The sequence below is a fragment of the Convolutriloba macropyga genome, chromosome 12 (genome assembly GCF_964194025.1).
Source record: "Convolutriloba macropyga chromosome 12, txConMacr16.3, whole genome shotgun sequence".
NCBI lineage: Eukaryota > Metazoa > Xenacoelomorpha > Acoela > Convolutidae > Convolutriloba > Convolutriloba macropyga.
The window spans coordinates 46,634,656-46,650,260 of NC_134479.1; the positions used below are offsets into that span (position 1 = coordinate 46,634,656).

Consider the following 15,605-nt stretch of genomic DNA (forward strand, 5'->3'; position numbering starts at 1 on the left):
AAATGTAAAAACATGAATAAAACTTGGATAAACAAAACAAAAGTTTATCTACTTCCAATCTTTTGTCTTTTGTCTCGCCACGTTTCGGGACAATAATCTTAGGTTAATCAAACATTGAGGTCATCATTTCTTGGAGAGCCAGGGCCAAGAGCTTTGTATTTTGTCAAAGTTTAAAAAAAGGAGCAGATACTCGAGCGCATTTCGTTATATACCATATTTCAGTCGAGGTCCGTACTTTCGTGCCTACTGTCGGTCGAGCGCGTAATGTCCACTCAAGGACTGATCGACTACGCACAATAGTATGATCAGGAGTGGCTTTTGAGCGCACAATAATCTGATCAGAAGTGATTTTGAGCGCACAATCGTCTGGACGATGTTCTGAATTTGCTCTGGGCCATGGTCGCACAATCGTCTGGACAATGGTCTGATTTGATCAGGTCTTGACGATTTGATCAGAGGTCATTTCCGTCAGAGGCCACGGTGTTTCGAGCGCACTTTAGTCTGATCTTAGGATACTTTGGTCTGGGATGGTCTGATCAGAGGTTACTTTCATTTGAAACGCACGTGTTTTTTTTTTCAAAGTAACGTGGTATATAACAACAAATAAACTGTAACTGGGGGGCGTTAAAAGCACTAGGGGGGACAGAATAGATCCGGATTACACAGGAAACAGCCTGGTTTCCAAGATTTCAGATTTTTAGTTAAAGTAAGAACATACCTGACAGCTCGTGGAACCTCGCTACAGTTTGAGTTTTCAACAGTTGCGAAAAATGTCAGAATACAGAACATTCTGACAAAAAAAATTGAAACCGCTCTGCGCCTCAACAATCTAGTTCGACTCTTCTTTTCTATTTCTCTATATTACATAAACTGTTCAGAAATAAACTGTTAAGCAGAAAACACTAGAAATTCAATTGAGAAGAATCGGCGCCACAATTACAGATGAAAATTTTTTAGACAGACAATATTATCATTTTTCATAAAGAAGAAATCAATCAAAATGAAGAGTATAAGAGTTGTAATGACAGCACTTTGCAGAGAACCGAATTATAGCACCACAACTCTCAATTCGTCTCAATCAACAACAAGACAAAATATTTCCGATAGAAGTCTCAAGTAGTATTTTTCTCTGAAGATCATTTAAGCTGATCCGACAATTCAAAAATTTTATGAAAATGTATAATTTATGGACAAAAAGTAGCAAAGAGCAAAGGTAGCTCGAAGTAGCTTCACTTCAACTTTTTATTTATTTATGCCTGCGTCAAAAGTTATGTGATAAAAATTGAGAGTCTTTGTTCTTGTAACTCTGAGGATTCTAGGATCCCAAAATGAATAAAGAATGAAACCAACATCCAAACAAAAAATACCTTTATAGAAATCTGAAAAACTGTGATCTTTCTGATCCCTTGTTTCATTAATCTCTGCTAAAAAAAAATTAGCTTGAAAATTTACTAAATTCTACGTTTATGGCTAAGTTGAAAGTTGAAAAGCCACCTGTGTACTAGTATTGCTCTATGGCGTGGAAAAAATGAATTTCCAAAAATTTAAAGTTTCCTTGGCCATTTGGATAATTTTCTCTGGATATTTTTGATCGTTATAACACCTTAAGAAAATAACAGGCCTATAAAAATATCGAATTTTCTTACGCATTAAAAGTAGTTTGAATTATATTCCTCATAGTCGGCTTTGACTTGAATTGAAAGCTCTTTAGCCGAATTCTAAAATACGTTGCTAATTTTATTTTTATTCGAATGCTCAATTATCCTTCTCCTAAATGAGAAGACCGAACGACGCAAAAAAAGTTCGGCATGCATGGTTTTATTCGTAAAAAATAGTCGGCATGTTCGGTTTGCTCGGTATGTTCGGTTTCAAATGTAACAAGTTGTCAATATGTTCTGTCTAGAGTGTAAGAAAGCTTCGGTATGTTTAGTTTAGCCAAATTGCGTATCTTCGGTTTCAAACGTAGAAAAGTGTTGGTATGTTCGTTCTGGAACGCAAGAAAGCTTCGGTATGTTCAGTTTTGCAAGATTCTGTATGTTCGGTTCGGAGCGTAAAAAAGATTCGGTATGTTAGATTTAGCCAGAGTTGGTATGTTTTATTAATAGACATTAGAAAACGTTTGCTGTTTTTGGTTTCATAAATGAGGAAAGGTTGGTATGTTAGGTTGACAACACAAGACACCTTCAGCATGTTGTTGGGGAAAATTGATATACAAGATTCTCGCAGGTGGAGGAGTCACCGCTAAAAATCGCCAAAAGATTCAAGCTTTGCGATGAATTTGAATAAAAAGTGCAAGATTTGCGCTCAGTGCGGTGAAAATAAACGTTTAAGCGGTGAATTTTTTTCACCGCTTATCTGATTAAAAAATTATTCACCGCTAAAAAATTCGTACAATTCTTACAAAAATTCGCCCCTAAAAATTAAATTCATCACAACTCAGTTCTCCTATAGTTGTTTGTTTGTAACTCTGCCGTAGCCTGATAAATGAATATTGTAATTCTGCCATGCAAGATTCTTGAATGCTTCGACCCCTTTACTGTATGGGTGAAAAGATCAAAATTAAAAAAAAAACTTTTGAGTGCTCTTTTAGAGTGCAAAATCTATTTCATACATTTTTTGGACTTAAATTTTGAAACTTTTCTAAGTATGACGCCGTTTGGTCTATATAATAATTGATTTCACTTAGCTCTTTCGAAATGCTATTTTATTTTCGTCCTTTGCAGTTATCATTCCATTAAATGGAAGCTGCCATTTGACTAAAGGTGGGGTTAGGACTCACCCCCTTAAAAAATTTAAATCAAAATTCTGATTTAATTCAAAATTAAAATTTGTTCAAGTTTCAGCTTTTGGTGTAGCGGCAAGAGTTTACAGAAAGACTGCTAAAACTTGAACAAAGTTACATTTTGTTAGAGGTCAGGATTCTGTTCGACTTGAGTTCCTTTAAGGGTGGTCCTAACCGCTCTTACAGTCCAGTCATATGGTAGAGAACCTTACTACTCACGCGGCTAGATTGCTCTTTACAACTTGCTTTTAATTAAATCGACAGTATAGAGTATTGGAGAACTTTAAAAACTGATTTGGAAAAGTGATTCCATCATAAAACACAATTGAGGCAGAAGTTTTACAAAGTCTGCCTTTTATAATGAATCTCTTAACTTACTCATAACTCAATATCGCAAAATTATTTCATAAAAGTGTACTGAATCTAATCAAGGCAGACCAATTTTTGCGCAACTTGAAACCCAATCTTATTAAGGAGAGTTTTTGCTAATTGCTTGCCATTTCTCAAAAAACGTTTTCAGACTTCATACAGGTCTCCTAGATGTACACTTGGCTCTAAAATGAGAAAAAGTGATGCGCACCAATCTAGTGGAGAAAAGTGAAATAAACTTCTTGAAGTGTGTTACGTTTCCAAGAGGGTACAGATCAAAAAATTGTATTAACTTTTTCTTGAAATCGGATTTAGGATTTAGAAGAAAATTGAGGTTACAAATCGTTAACGTGAAAACATGTCGGCCCCAATAGTTATGATTGTTGTTTGGCAGCGTTACCTGTACAAGAAATAGATTTATTCAATTTAAAAAATTACGGATTTATTCAATAAAAAAAATTCATATGGTTAACAGTGTTATGTCCCGCTGCATTTAAAAAATTGAGTCGCCTTTTTGTGGTCAAGTCCAATGAATTTTATTGACAAGTTGTTCCATAAATGGGTATAATTGGATTACAACAGCTTCTGCACCGTCACATTTGTACACGTCTACAAGAACTTAAACGATGTCAATTTTTTTTGGTTTAACTGGAATTATTTTTTAAAATGTTTGCTTATATAAGCGGCTTGTAAATACCGTAATTAAAGATACTAGAAAAAACAGTCCTTCTCTCATTAACTTTGAACAAACAGAAACCGACTAAGCCGGACAAATAGTACTCGAAAGACAGGCAGGGCAAAACAATTGAGGGATCTGCAGCAAGATCTTTTTGAGTGTAAAAAATCCGACTAGGGAGGTCTTTGTTGTGCTAGACTACAGCAGTTACTGCTAGACAACCCACGATCTCCGTTGTGCTAGACTACAGCAGTTATCTACTACACAATTATCTAGCGGTTATTTTCTCCTAGGTTTTAATTGCATTTGTTTTAACAACGCAGATTTAATTTTTCAATAACAACAAGTTATGTCAAGCAAAAAGCCAGAAACCAAGCGTGACAAATTACTCAAAGGGTGCAATCGAAGAGAGTCCTTTAGCAGAAAATGGACCAGCAAAAATTTTGCACATAAAAACATTGACAAAAGTGCCATAATCTTCGTTTGCAATTAATTTAAAAAAGATCATGCACATGAACACAAAGTAGCTCTCAAAATGAACAATCTGACCAAGCACCTTTTTGTCAGAAAGCAATGACACTTTTTTGTCAGAAAGTAATGCAGAAATTAATTCCTTAATCCCTTCAGGCCTTTTTATTTTATGTAAAGAGCAAAAAGTTTAGCAAAAAACGTTAATCTTTATCAAACGTGAAAACAACTCTCGATCGACTACATACAAAAGATTCAGAAAATTTTCGTCCGCTATCACGCCGCTGAATAACTGCAAACGTACTTAGAGTTTCCAATTTCAGCGCCAGAAAAAAATCCATTCCATTGAGCCAGTAAGCCTAGTTTGAAAGCTAGCTTCCCAATTTTTTTAAAATCGTGTCAGATCAAAACTGATGCACCAGTTGAACAATTAAAAACAAAAGTCCAAAAATCATGTTTTTAAAAGAAAATACGAGGTTAGATTGGCAGCGTAGATTACTGGAGAACCTCCAAAACTGATTTGGAAAAGTGACTCCATCACAATGCATAATTGAGGCAGAAGTTTTACGTATACAACCTCTGCCTTCTATGATGATTCTCTTAACTTAACTCTTTACTCATAACTCAACAATGCAAACTTATTGTGCGAAAGTAAGTTGAACCTAAAAATAGCGCACAAAATTTTTTGCGCAACTTCACACGCAATCTCTATAAGGACAGTTTGTGTTAAATTTTTGCCGTTTCTGACAATGATTTCAGAGTTCATTGAGGTCTCCTAATTGCAAACTTGGCTCTAATATAAGAAGATGCTTTATTCATATTTAAAAAAAAATGTTACAAAAAAATCAAGCAAAGAAAAATTGAAAAAAACTTCTTGAATTGGGGAAGTTTTGGAGAGAGTACAGATCAAAAACTCTTTTAGAACTCTCTAGAGATAAGGTTGAAGAATCAGAAGAATATTGAGGGTACAATTAGTTGAAGTAAAACCGTGTCGTTAACTATAATTTTGTCTATTTTTTTTGTACAAAAAAACAGATTAACTCAATTTAAGATAAGTACGCTGTTTCTGATGGTGAACAGTCTTATTTCCGTATGCATTTAAAAAATGTAGTTGCCTTTTAGCGGGCAAGTTCATTGAATTTCAGTGACAATATATACTATAAATGGATTACAACAAAAACTGCACAGTCAAATTTGTATGCGTCTACAAGATTTTATGAGACGTTAAGTTAAATTTTACGTTATGTTTTATGAATTAAGATCCGAGAGAAAAACTGTAGATTTTGTTCTAGTCCTTTAATTAAGGACAAACATAAACCGACTAAAGTCCGATAAATTGTCCTCCAAAAACAGGCATAGCAAAATAAATGAGGAGTCTCCAGTAAGATCTTTTTAGATGTGTAAAAATCCGACTAGCGAGGTCTTTAAACCTACGATCTCCGTTGTTTTAGACTTCAGCAGTTCCGGTTATTCCGCGGTTATTTTCTCCTAGCTTACAATCGCTCTTATTTTACCCACCCATACTTAATTTCCCAATAACAACAAATTAGGTCACGTAAAAAGAAATCAACTGTGAGAAAAAGTCTTCAAGTAGTGCAATCGAAAAAAATGTTCTAGCAGATAATGGACCAGCCAAATATTCGCATAAAAAGACGTTGAAAAAAGTGGCTTCTTCTTCGTTCGTAAGAAGTTTAAAAAACTTCATGCACATGATTACAAAGTAGCTCTCAAATTAAACAATCTATTCAAGCACCATTTTGTCAGTAAACAATGCAAGGAAATTTATGCCAAAGAACTAATACAATATATTTCTTTTAATTTAGGCGCATCCACCTTGGTTTAAAATCAGCATTTCGTCACTTAGTCCCTTCAGGCCGGTTAAAGTTATGTACAGAACGATAAAATTAGCAAACCACAATATTCTTCATCAACACGTCTTGATTGAGTACATACAAAAACTTTTCAAAAAATATTCATACGCTATCACGCCGCTAAATGACTTAAAAAGTGTTTTGAATTTCCATTTTCAGCACCAGAGAAAACAAAATCATTGAGCCATTAAACCTAGCTTGGAAGTTCGCCTCTCAGCTTTTTTTGTATGAGTCAGATCAAAAATGAGACACCCGTTGCACAATAAAATGCAATGCAAAAATCTTGTTTCCAATTGAAAACACGGGGCTAGATTGCATCTTATCAATTGTCTACGATCAAATATGCAGCGTAGAACGATGGTGATATTTAAAAACTGACATGCAAAACTAATTCCATCTTGATGCAGGACTCAGGGAAAAATTTTACATATTAGAAAGTCCACTTTTTTCGACGAACGCAAAATTAATTCATAAAAATACATTGAATCTAACCATAGTTTTCCGCAACAAATTTGACACCCAACCTCTAAAGGTATACTTTTTGATATTTTTATTTAGAGTTTCTGAAAACGATTTCAGAGTTCATACAGGTCGCATTTATGCAAACCCGGTTCTAAAAAAAGAAAACTACTTATTCACTTTTAGAAAAAATTGTCAACAACAAATCTGGACATAACGACGCAGAGGTATACCCAAATCGTAACGGTAAATTTGCCCAATCTGGGTATCTTTTGTTCAATTTTCTTAGTTGAATACATTGAAAATGCAACAAAAAAGATAACAATATTGAAAAACACTGTCCGAATTTTAACTGCAAAATTTAGATACGCAATGTAACTCGATTTTGCACTGAAAACATCTGATTTTTGCACCCAACGTATCTATGATCGGCCATTAAGCCAAAGTAAATGCGCGTTTTGGAGCCCGTAAAAGTGGTTTAAGGCTTCAATAATTGATAGCAATTAAGTGATAGCAAGTTGTTTACAGGGTAGCAAAATACAATATTGCACCAATGGATTTTCAGGCTTTGATTTGTACTGGAGCATCATTGTTTCAAGCTAAATTTATAAAAATTTGACAAAGAATCCAATTTCTGTTATATCCCTCAGTTTCAATCTAGAATAATCAAAATTGAAATTACCATCAACTGATATTCTTGATTGTCGCCTCACTATTTCTTCATGATTTTCAGGCTTTCATTTAAAATCGGGCATTTGGTTTTGATATATTTTTAAGAAATTTGCAAATAAAATTTTTTTCTGAATTATTACTCGGTTTCAAGTTAGGATAAAGGAAAGTGAAATTACCATCAATTGAGATTTTTGATTGTCGCTTCGCTACATCCGTAAATTTTTCCATCTATAGAGGGAAGGTTTTGCCTGTAGCAAGTTCATAAGTCCTCTTGTTCGTCCATAACAAGATAAAATTGGACTGAGGAAAATTTTGGTTGAAAACCACATGTGAATTGATTTCTGTTTTTTTCTTGCTAAATTTGACTTGATGAGTAATTCCTATTTGCGTTCATCAAACGAGTTTGTTAAATTGAGTATATTCGAATATTTTTTGCCTATTACAGGAGCCTAACATATTTTCTGAAAAATACCTCATTTTTGCATCTGTTTTAATTGTCCTTTTTTTGACAAATCCTGCCATTCTGCAAATACTTTTTTGTGTTTTTTACTAGTTTACATGTGTCTATTAATTTTTGATTCATTATTTTGTTGCGTCTTTTTACAGGTTTGTGAGTGTCTTTTATTTTTTCCGTCTAAATACATGTTAAATTATGTACATGCTGTCGGTTTTTTAATAGGTTTTAGCCCCCCTCCCCGCAGTGTTTTTATGCCCTCCTCCAGTTACTCAGTTACTCATTATATAATGTTATATAGCACGTTACCATGTAAAAAACAGCACGTGCGCCTGGGCGCGTAAAAGATGTAAGCCGACTAAGCTGGGGCGGTCAAAACAGATTTGATCGAATTTTACTGAAAATTCCCTTCATTCGGCTCTCTCTCGATAAAGAGATCTCATAAAAATAAATTGAGAATTAGATATTTACAGCTGCTAACAGATGCTTACAACAAAGACCACAATTCAAAACAACTATAATACGTTGTGTCATTTTTTCTACGTTTAAATCACCTTATAATGTTTAAATAATTTTGTGTCCTTAATTTGTGTCCTTTTCAGCTGCAAATCGCTTTTACATACTCAATTAATAAAAAACATAAATCTTGTTTGAATGCTCAAAAGCGCGCGTTCAATTAGGCTAAATCGCGGATTAGACATACATTAACGCAAATATTAGATACCTCAATTGAGCTGAAACGTGCTGCAAGACTTGTCATCTGTTTTACAATTTAAAAGTATCTCAATTTCGTAAAAATGGCGTATCCGCTTTTGCGAAAAAAATACAAAGTTTGTCTCTTAATTTTGTTGTTCTTGAGGCAGAAATTTTGGTGAATACCACTGTGTCGTAATGGAGAGAGTTTAGATGAACTTGCATGGTGTCGAAAAATTTGAAAGAGGTATCAGATCAATATAATATTCCAATGCTCTCTCGAAATATAACTTGAAAGAAGTTAGAACAGAAGAATTTTAAGGGTACCATTCGTCGATTTAAAAACATGTCCCTCCAATGGCATAAGTTGTTTTTCTGCTGCTTTATCCGTTTATTGGTATTAGAATTTGAAGAACAAACTTTATGAAAAGTAAGCTATTTTATAAGACGCATTAAGATATATCTCGCTCCATGTAGAATATCGAGTTGGCTTCTTTGCGCGCAAGTCCCGTGAAGTGCCCGGAAAATCTAAAATAAAATGCATTACACTAGAATCTGCACGGTCAAACTTGTGAATGTCTTCGAGATCTTACAGTCGTCTTAATTTTTTGTTTGACTGATATTATCTGCAAAAAACCTGGTTTGTTAATACCGTGAAGTTAGAGCCCAGAGAAATTTTTGAGACTTTATCGACAAACATAACCAACTAACATCGGGCAAATTGTCCTCCAATGACAGACGGGGCAAATTAAATGAGGGCTCTGCCCTCAACTTTTTGTGATTAAAAAAATCAAATAGGGAGGTCTTTGAACCCACGACCTTTGTTCACCACGTATTCTCTTCTGACTTACAATTACTCTTACTTTAGCAACCAAGACATATTTTTTCGGAAACAGCAACTTAGGTTAGACGAAAAAGCGACCCGAAGTGCGAAAAAGTTGCTAAAGAAATGTAACAAAAAATGTTATAGAAGAGAACGGACTGGCAAAATTTCTGCGAAAAAGCACGTTTACAAAAATTGCTTCATCTTCATTCGTGAAAAATTTTTCTCAAGCACATGAACGCAAATTAGCCCTCGAAATGAACAATATGTTCTAGAACCATTTTGTCAGAAAACCACGCAGCAGAACTGATACATTAGCTTAACTTTTCTTCACGTGTTACCAAATGCGCCCATCAAAATTGGCTCAACACAAAAATGTAAAACAATATTTGCTTATCTCCTTGAATCTTCAAAACGCTACGTTACCGCCAAATTAGCAAACGAATATTCATGTCATAGAAAAAGAAACGCCTTAAAACTTTCATTATTGAAAGGAGCATTTCTACAATTTTCATGAAGTTCTAGAGGTACCCTCAAATTACGATTGTAAGTATTGTAATTGTTAGTTATCATTAAATATTAAAAATCCAATGCTCAAAAATTACACAAATTTTGCCGCATTTTTCATTTGACTTGTAGTAATGAACTACCCCCACTCGAGATCAGCTGCTGACACTTGTGAATGTGAGAGAAATTCAGATAACGCAGAAAAAAGTCAAGAGCGCAAGTAAAAGTCGCTGGAAAAATCAAAGCGGTCAAGTGAAGACCAACACGTTTCCAAGAATTGCGACATCTTGTTCGAAATAAATTAATAACAGACTAATGTCTGCCTAAATGCTTTCGAACAACTGATGGGAGCTAAATTTTTTTGTAACCTGATTCAAAGCGCGTGGGTAAAAGCTTCACTCAGACGCTTCATCAAGTGAACTAATGAAGCCAATTGTTGCAGTCTTTGCTTGCCTATAGCAGTATGCTACCAGATGTTGGTTTCAGCTTAGAGTCCGCTTATAAATTTAAAGGGCGGTTAACTTATCCAAATCGTAACGGCAAATTTGCCCAATCTGGGTATCTTTTGTTCAATTTTCTTAGTTGAATACATTGAAAATGCAACAAAAAAGATAACAATATTGAAAAACACTGTCCGAATTTTAACTGCAAAATTTAGATACGCAATGTAACTCGATTTTGCACTGAAAACATCTGATTTTTGCACCCAACGTATCTATGATCGGCCATTAAGCCAAAGTAAATGCGCGTTTTGGAGCCCGTAAAAGTGGTTTAAGGCTTCAATAATTGATAGCAATTAAGTGATAGCAAGTTGTTTACAGGGTAGCAAAATACAATATTGCACCAATGGATTTTCAGGCTTTGATTTGTACTGGAGCATCATTGTTTCAAGCTAAATTTATAAAAATTTGACAAAGAATCCAATTTCTGTTATATCCCTCAGTTTCAATCTAGAATAATCAAAATTGAAATTACCATCAACTGATATTCTTGATTGTCGCCTCACTATTTCTTCATGATTTTCAGGCTTTCATTTAAAATCGGGCATTTGGTTTTGATATATTTTTAAGAAATTTGCAAATAAAATTTTTTTCTGAATTATTACTCGGTTTCAAGTTAGGATAAAGGAAAGTGAAATTACCATCAATTGAGATTTTTGATTGTCGCTTCGCTACATCCGTATATTTTTCCATCTATAGAGGGAAGGTTTTGCCTGTAGCAAGTTCATAAGTCCTCTTGTTCGTCCATAACAAGATAAAATTGGACTGAGGAAAATTTTGGTTGAAAACCACATGTGAATTGATTTCTGTTTTTTTCTTGCTAAATTTGACTTGATGAGTAATTCCTATTTGCGTTCATCAAACGAGTTTGTTAAATTGAGTATATTCGAATATTTTTTGCCTATTACAGGAGCCTAACATATTTTCTGAAAAATACCTCATTTTTGCATCTGTTTTAATTGTCCTTTTTTTGACAAATCCTGCCATTCTGCAAATACTTTTTTGTGTTTTTTACTAGTTTACATGTGTCTATTAATTTTTGATTCATTATTTTGTTGCGTCTTTTTACAGGTTTGTGAGTGTCTTTTATTTTTTCCGTCTAAATACATGTTAAATTATGTACATGCTGTCGGTTTTTTAATAGGTTTTAGCCCCCCTCCCCGCAGTGTTTTTATGCCCTCCTCCAGTTACTCAGTTACTCATTATATAATGTTATATAGCATTGAGCGTTTCTACAAGGAGCGTTTCTACAATTTTCATAAAGTTCTAGAGGTACCCTCAAATTACGATTGTAAGTATTGTAATTATTAGTTATCATTAAATATTAAAAATTCAATGCTCAAAAATTACACAAATTTTGCCGCTTTTTTAATTTGACTTGTAGTAATGAACTACCCCCACTCGAGATCAGCTGCTGACACTTGTGAATGTGAGAGAAATTCAGATAACGCAGAAAAAAGTCAAGAGCGCAAGTAAAAGTCGCTGGAAAAATCAAAGCGGTCAAGTGAAGACCAACACGTTTCCAAGAATTGCGACATCTTGTTCGAAATAAATTAATAACAGACTAATGTCTGCCTAAATGCTTTCGAACAACTGATGGGAGCTAAATTTTTTTGTAACCTGATTCAAAGCGCGTGGGTAAAAGCTTCACTCAGACGCTTCATCAAGTGAACTAATGAAGCCAATTGTTGCAGTCTTTGCTTGCCTACAGCAGTATGCTACCAGATGTTGGTTTCAGCTTAGAGTCCGCTTATAAATTTAAAGGGCGGTTAACTTAAATCATGCAAAAACGAAGCATTAAAACGTTACTCAGAAAGTCAATACTGTCATGCATAAGTTTTGCGTCAGAAAGGCACACGACTATTACTTCAAATTCCTTCAAATGCAATTGATAAATTGAACGCCAGTGTTAACTCGATTTTGCAACACGTATATTGCAAAACCCTTATTTTGCGGGAAAAATTGCCTTCTCAAAATAATTCTCTCATTGGGTTAACGAGCATTAGCAAAAAATCGCACAGATTTTATCAACAATGTACTTATATTTGCAGTCCATACCAGAATGTTAAAACTGCCTCTTCGAGCACTTTTCACGCAACATTTGTATCTCATGCCAAGTATGGTTAGCCACAACTTGTCGTCAAAACTTAAACATAAACCGACAAATGTCGGAAGAATTGCTCTTGATCGACAGGCGAAGCACTTTAATTGATGGTCTTTAGTCTAGATCAGTTTTTCTTTATGGGTGCAAAAAATTTTGACCCCACCGGGATTCGAAAAACTGACCTCTCGTTCCATGACCAACCACACTATCCACTGCGCTACGAGTCACTCAATTTTGCTATGCTGCAACCGCTTTTATATTAGCAACTTCGGAGCATTAGCGATCACTCAAAAATGATGAACGAAAGCGTCAAAAAGTCACTTGAGAAGTCAAAGAATATTCTAGAAGAAAAGCGCAAAAATGTCAAGCAAAAGATTTGCATAAAAAAAAGACACACACGTTTACAATAATTGCTATGAACTGCGTTCAAGAGCAATTAAACAAATGATCATCTCGTTTAGACTGACTACTGCCTCTTAAATCTAAAGCCAACAGTTAACAAGCTACGAAATTAAACCGAACGTGATTTTTGAGCCCCATGATTACCTACAGACAACAATTTCGTAATCTAGAGCTGCAAAGGCTTTGTAATAGTATCTCAAAATCTTTAAAACGGTATTTTTTTTGTCATTTATAAATTCATAAAACTAACTAATAAATTATATAAATTAACATAAATAACTTTTTTTAAGTTATATTAAATTTGAAGAAAGTTTCCCGGCATAAAAACTGTCGCAAAGTTGTCGGAATGTCCAAGTAGCTAACACAGAGCGACGTTTGGAAAACGCCTCCAAAATGATCATGCAGTTTAAGTCGGCACAAATTCTTCAGTTTCAAGGGTCGATTTACATTTCCTAGACACCAATCGTATAAAAATGTCAGACCGCATTGCTGCACTTGTGAAACTGCATTTGAGCTGCACTTTTCTATCCATATTGCTAAGTCTAAGTCGTCACAGCCAGCCTTGAGAAGTTGCTCTGCGACCGCAAATTGCCTGAAACCAGAATAAAAGTATGCAACAAATCAGTAAAGAAAACAGACGAAATCTTGAAATGAAGCCAATAATGAATGACCCCAAAAATGAAGTTCTAGTCCCAGGTTGAGGTGCCATCCGGAAGTGACCTCTGATCATCCGAAGTCTAAAGCACACGGTGTGTTCCCAGACCATAATTACAGGGTCTGGGTTTTGGTTCCGTATGGGAATAGTCTGATCAGGGGTCACTTTCGGATGGGATTGGTCTGATCAGTGTAGGCTACCGTAAAAGGGCTAATTTATAGCAATTTTTACTACATAGATGCCACTAGCGTTTTCTCGGCCGATTTCGAAGCGTACGTCTGATTGAATTTTCTGCACATCGAAAGAATTAACCCGATTTCACAAGTCAAATATAAAGATTTCTTGGCCTCCAAAAAATATCAAAACTTTTTCAAGACAAAGCCAATTTTCATTTCACAACCTTGAGAGCAATTGTAGCAACGTCTCCACAATAAAGCGACCATTGGAAACATAGCTGGCAGATTGCCAGAAAATAGCCGCAATTGATTCGTAGATCGGCAGTCTAAAAAAAACAGTAAAAAAGACAGACCAAAAAATTTCGTCTTTTCATTGAAGGCTGATCTGTTATATTTTGATTAAAAATCTGTATAAGTTATTGCTGCCTCTATTAGCTGATCTCAAATAACCTTCATTTAGAGTGACACACACCCATCTGACCTTATCTCTTTGAATTAAAGTAAATAAAAGTCAATTTCAAATTGAGGAAGTCATTTTTGAGAGTGAGGTAAGTCAAGTGTGACCAAAAATTTAATCACGCGCATGAACAAAAAAACTCGCTCCACTAAGAGCGAAAAATGACGTCACACATGCAATTCAGTTGAAATTGCATGAACGAATGAACAAAAAGTGGCTGTGACGTCATATGGTCGTAACAAAAATCATGACGACGAAATAAAAAAACATAGCAGGACAAATCCTGACGTACAATTCAAAGAATTTTCATTGACTAAACAGAAAAACTAGACCTAGAATGGACTATGAGTGAATTGAGAAAACCATTTTAGAAAGAAAAATAAAATAAAAAATAAGAAAAAAATAGAAATCAATGTCAAAAGGCCGCATGTGAACCAAAAAAAACCACTAGCGAGAAATGAAAAATTAATTCAAACAAAAAACTAGGTCTAGAATGAGCTGTGAATGGCTTGGGAAAACCATTTAGAAAAAAATCCGATCCGAAAAATTGAAAAAACAGTAAAAATCAGAGTGAAATTGCCGCATGTGAACAAAAAACCACTACCGAGAAACCGAAATCTTGTTCAAACACCGTTTTCTCACTCTACTTTAAAATTAGAGCGAAAAAAAATTCACGCCGCAAAACCACTCGCTTTTTCGCTCCATTTCCTGTTTCGGCGTGACCAAAATCACTACTCCAATTTGACTTCAAAAATCATGAAGATGTGTGAACAGATCTTAAAAAACAGCAGGACAAGTCCTGAAATACAATTCAATGAATTGAATGAAAAACTTAGATTTACTCTACCTGAATAGCAGATCAATTCAACGATGCCAGCCAAAACACAAACAAAATCATCTTAAAAAATTGAGAAACAAACAAACAATCAAACAAACTAAACAAATATTTATAATAATTGATAAAACTTGGAAGCTTTTACCCCTAAGGCAAAATTTAACCCCTTTAAATATACCTATTTCAAAAATAAGTTAAAAACCAAAATTTCTTTCTGAGAATGGCGCAGTATTATATCTGCAAGGCCTGAAAAAATTCATTGGCCCTTGAAGGTCGATTAACTCGAAAATTTTCAAAAACTAAAAATATCAATGGAAATTTTAATGAAATTTTGCTGAAAATCGTGACATTAATATCTTAAGAATCATTTCTTGAAAAATGATTCTAGTGTCTCTAGAGGCTATCCTGTAAACCAATTCCAAGTCATAAAAAATAATTGGTTCAAAGATCGATAGGAAATAATTTTTAAAAATTTCATATTTCAAAAAACAGAAATTCGTTCTATTAAAATGTTGAAAAGCATCCAATTACCCCCTAGCAAATATTTAATAACATACTATCAAACCCTGTATGAGGTTATCTGGCTACTCAGGCAAGAAAAACTGAATAAAAGACAAATGTCTTGAAAAAAAACTTAAAAAACTTGCAAGTTTTATCAAAAAAATTTCAAAATTCGAAATGTTAAATTGTTGAAAACAAATC

The 15,605-nt window shown here is 34.4% G+C and overlaps 1 protein-coding gene across 1 annotated transcript in view; it reads right to left on the reverse strand.

Moving 5' to 3' along the window:
* Window positions 1-13,007: 13,007 nt before the first annotated feature.
* Window positions 13,008-15,605, reverse strand: part of LOC142351158 (uncharacterized) — a 34,556-nt gene continuing 31,958 nt past the window's right edge. Inside the window, exon 6 of the mRNA XM_075403272.1 lies at window positions 13,008-13,372. Within this exon, the coding sequence (XP_075259387.1) occupies window positions 13,066-13,372 (307 nt within the window). The 3' untranslated portion in view covers window positions 13,008-13,065. The remainder of the gene's footprint in view (window positions 13,373-15,605) is intronic.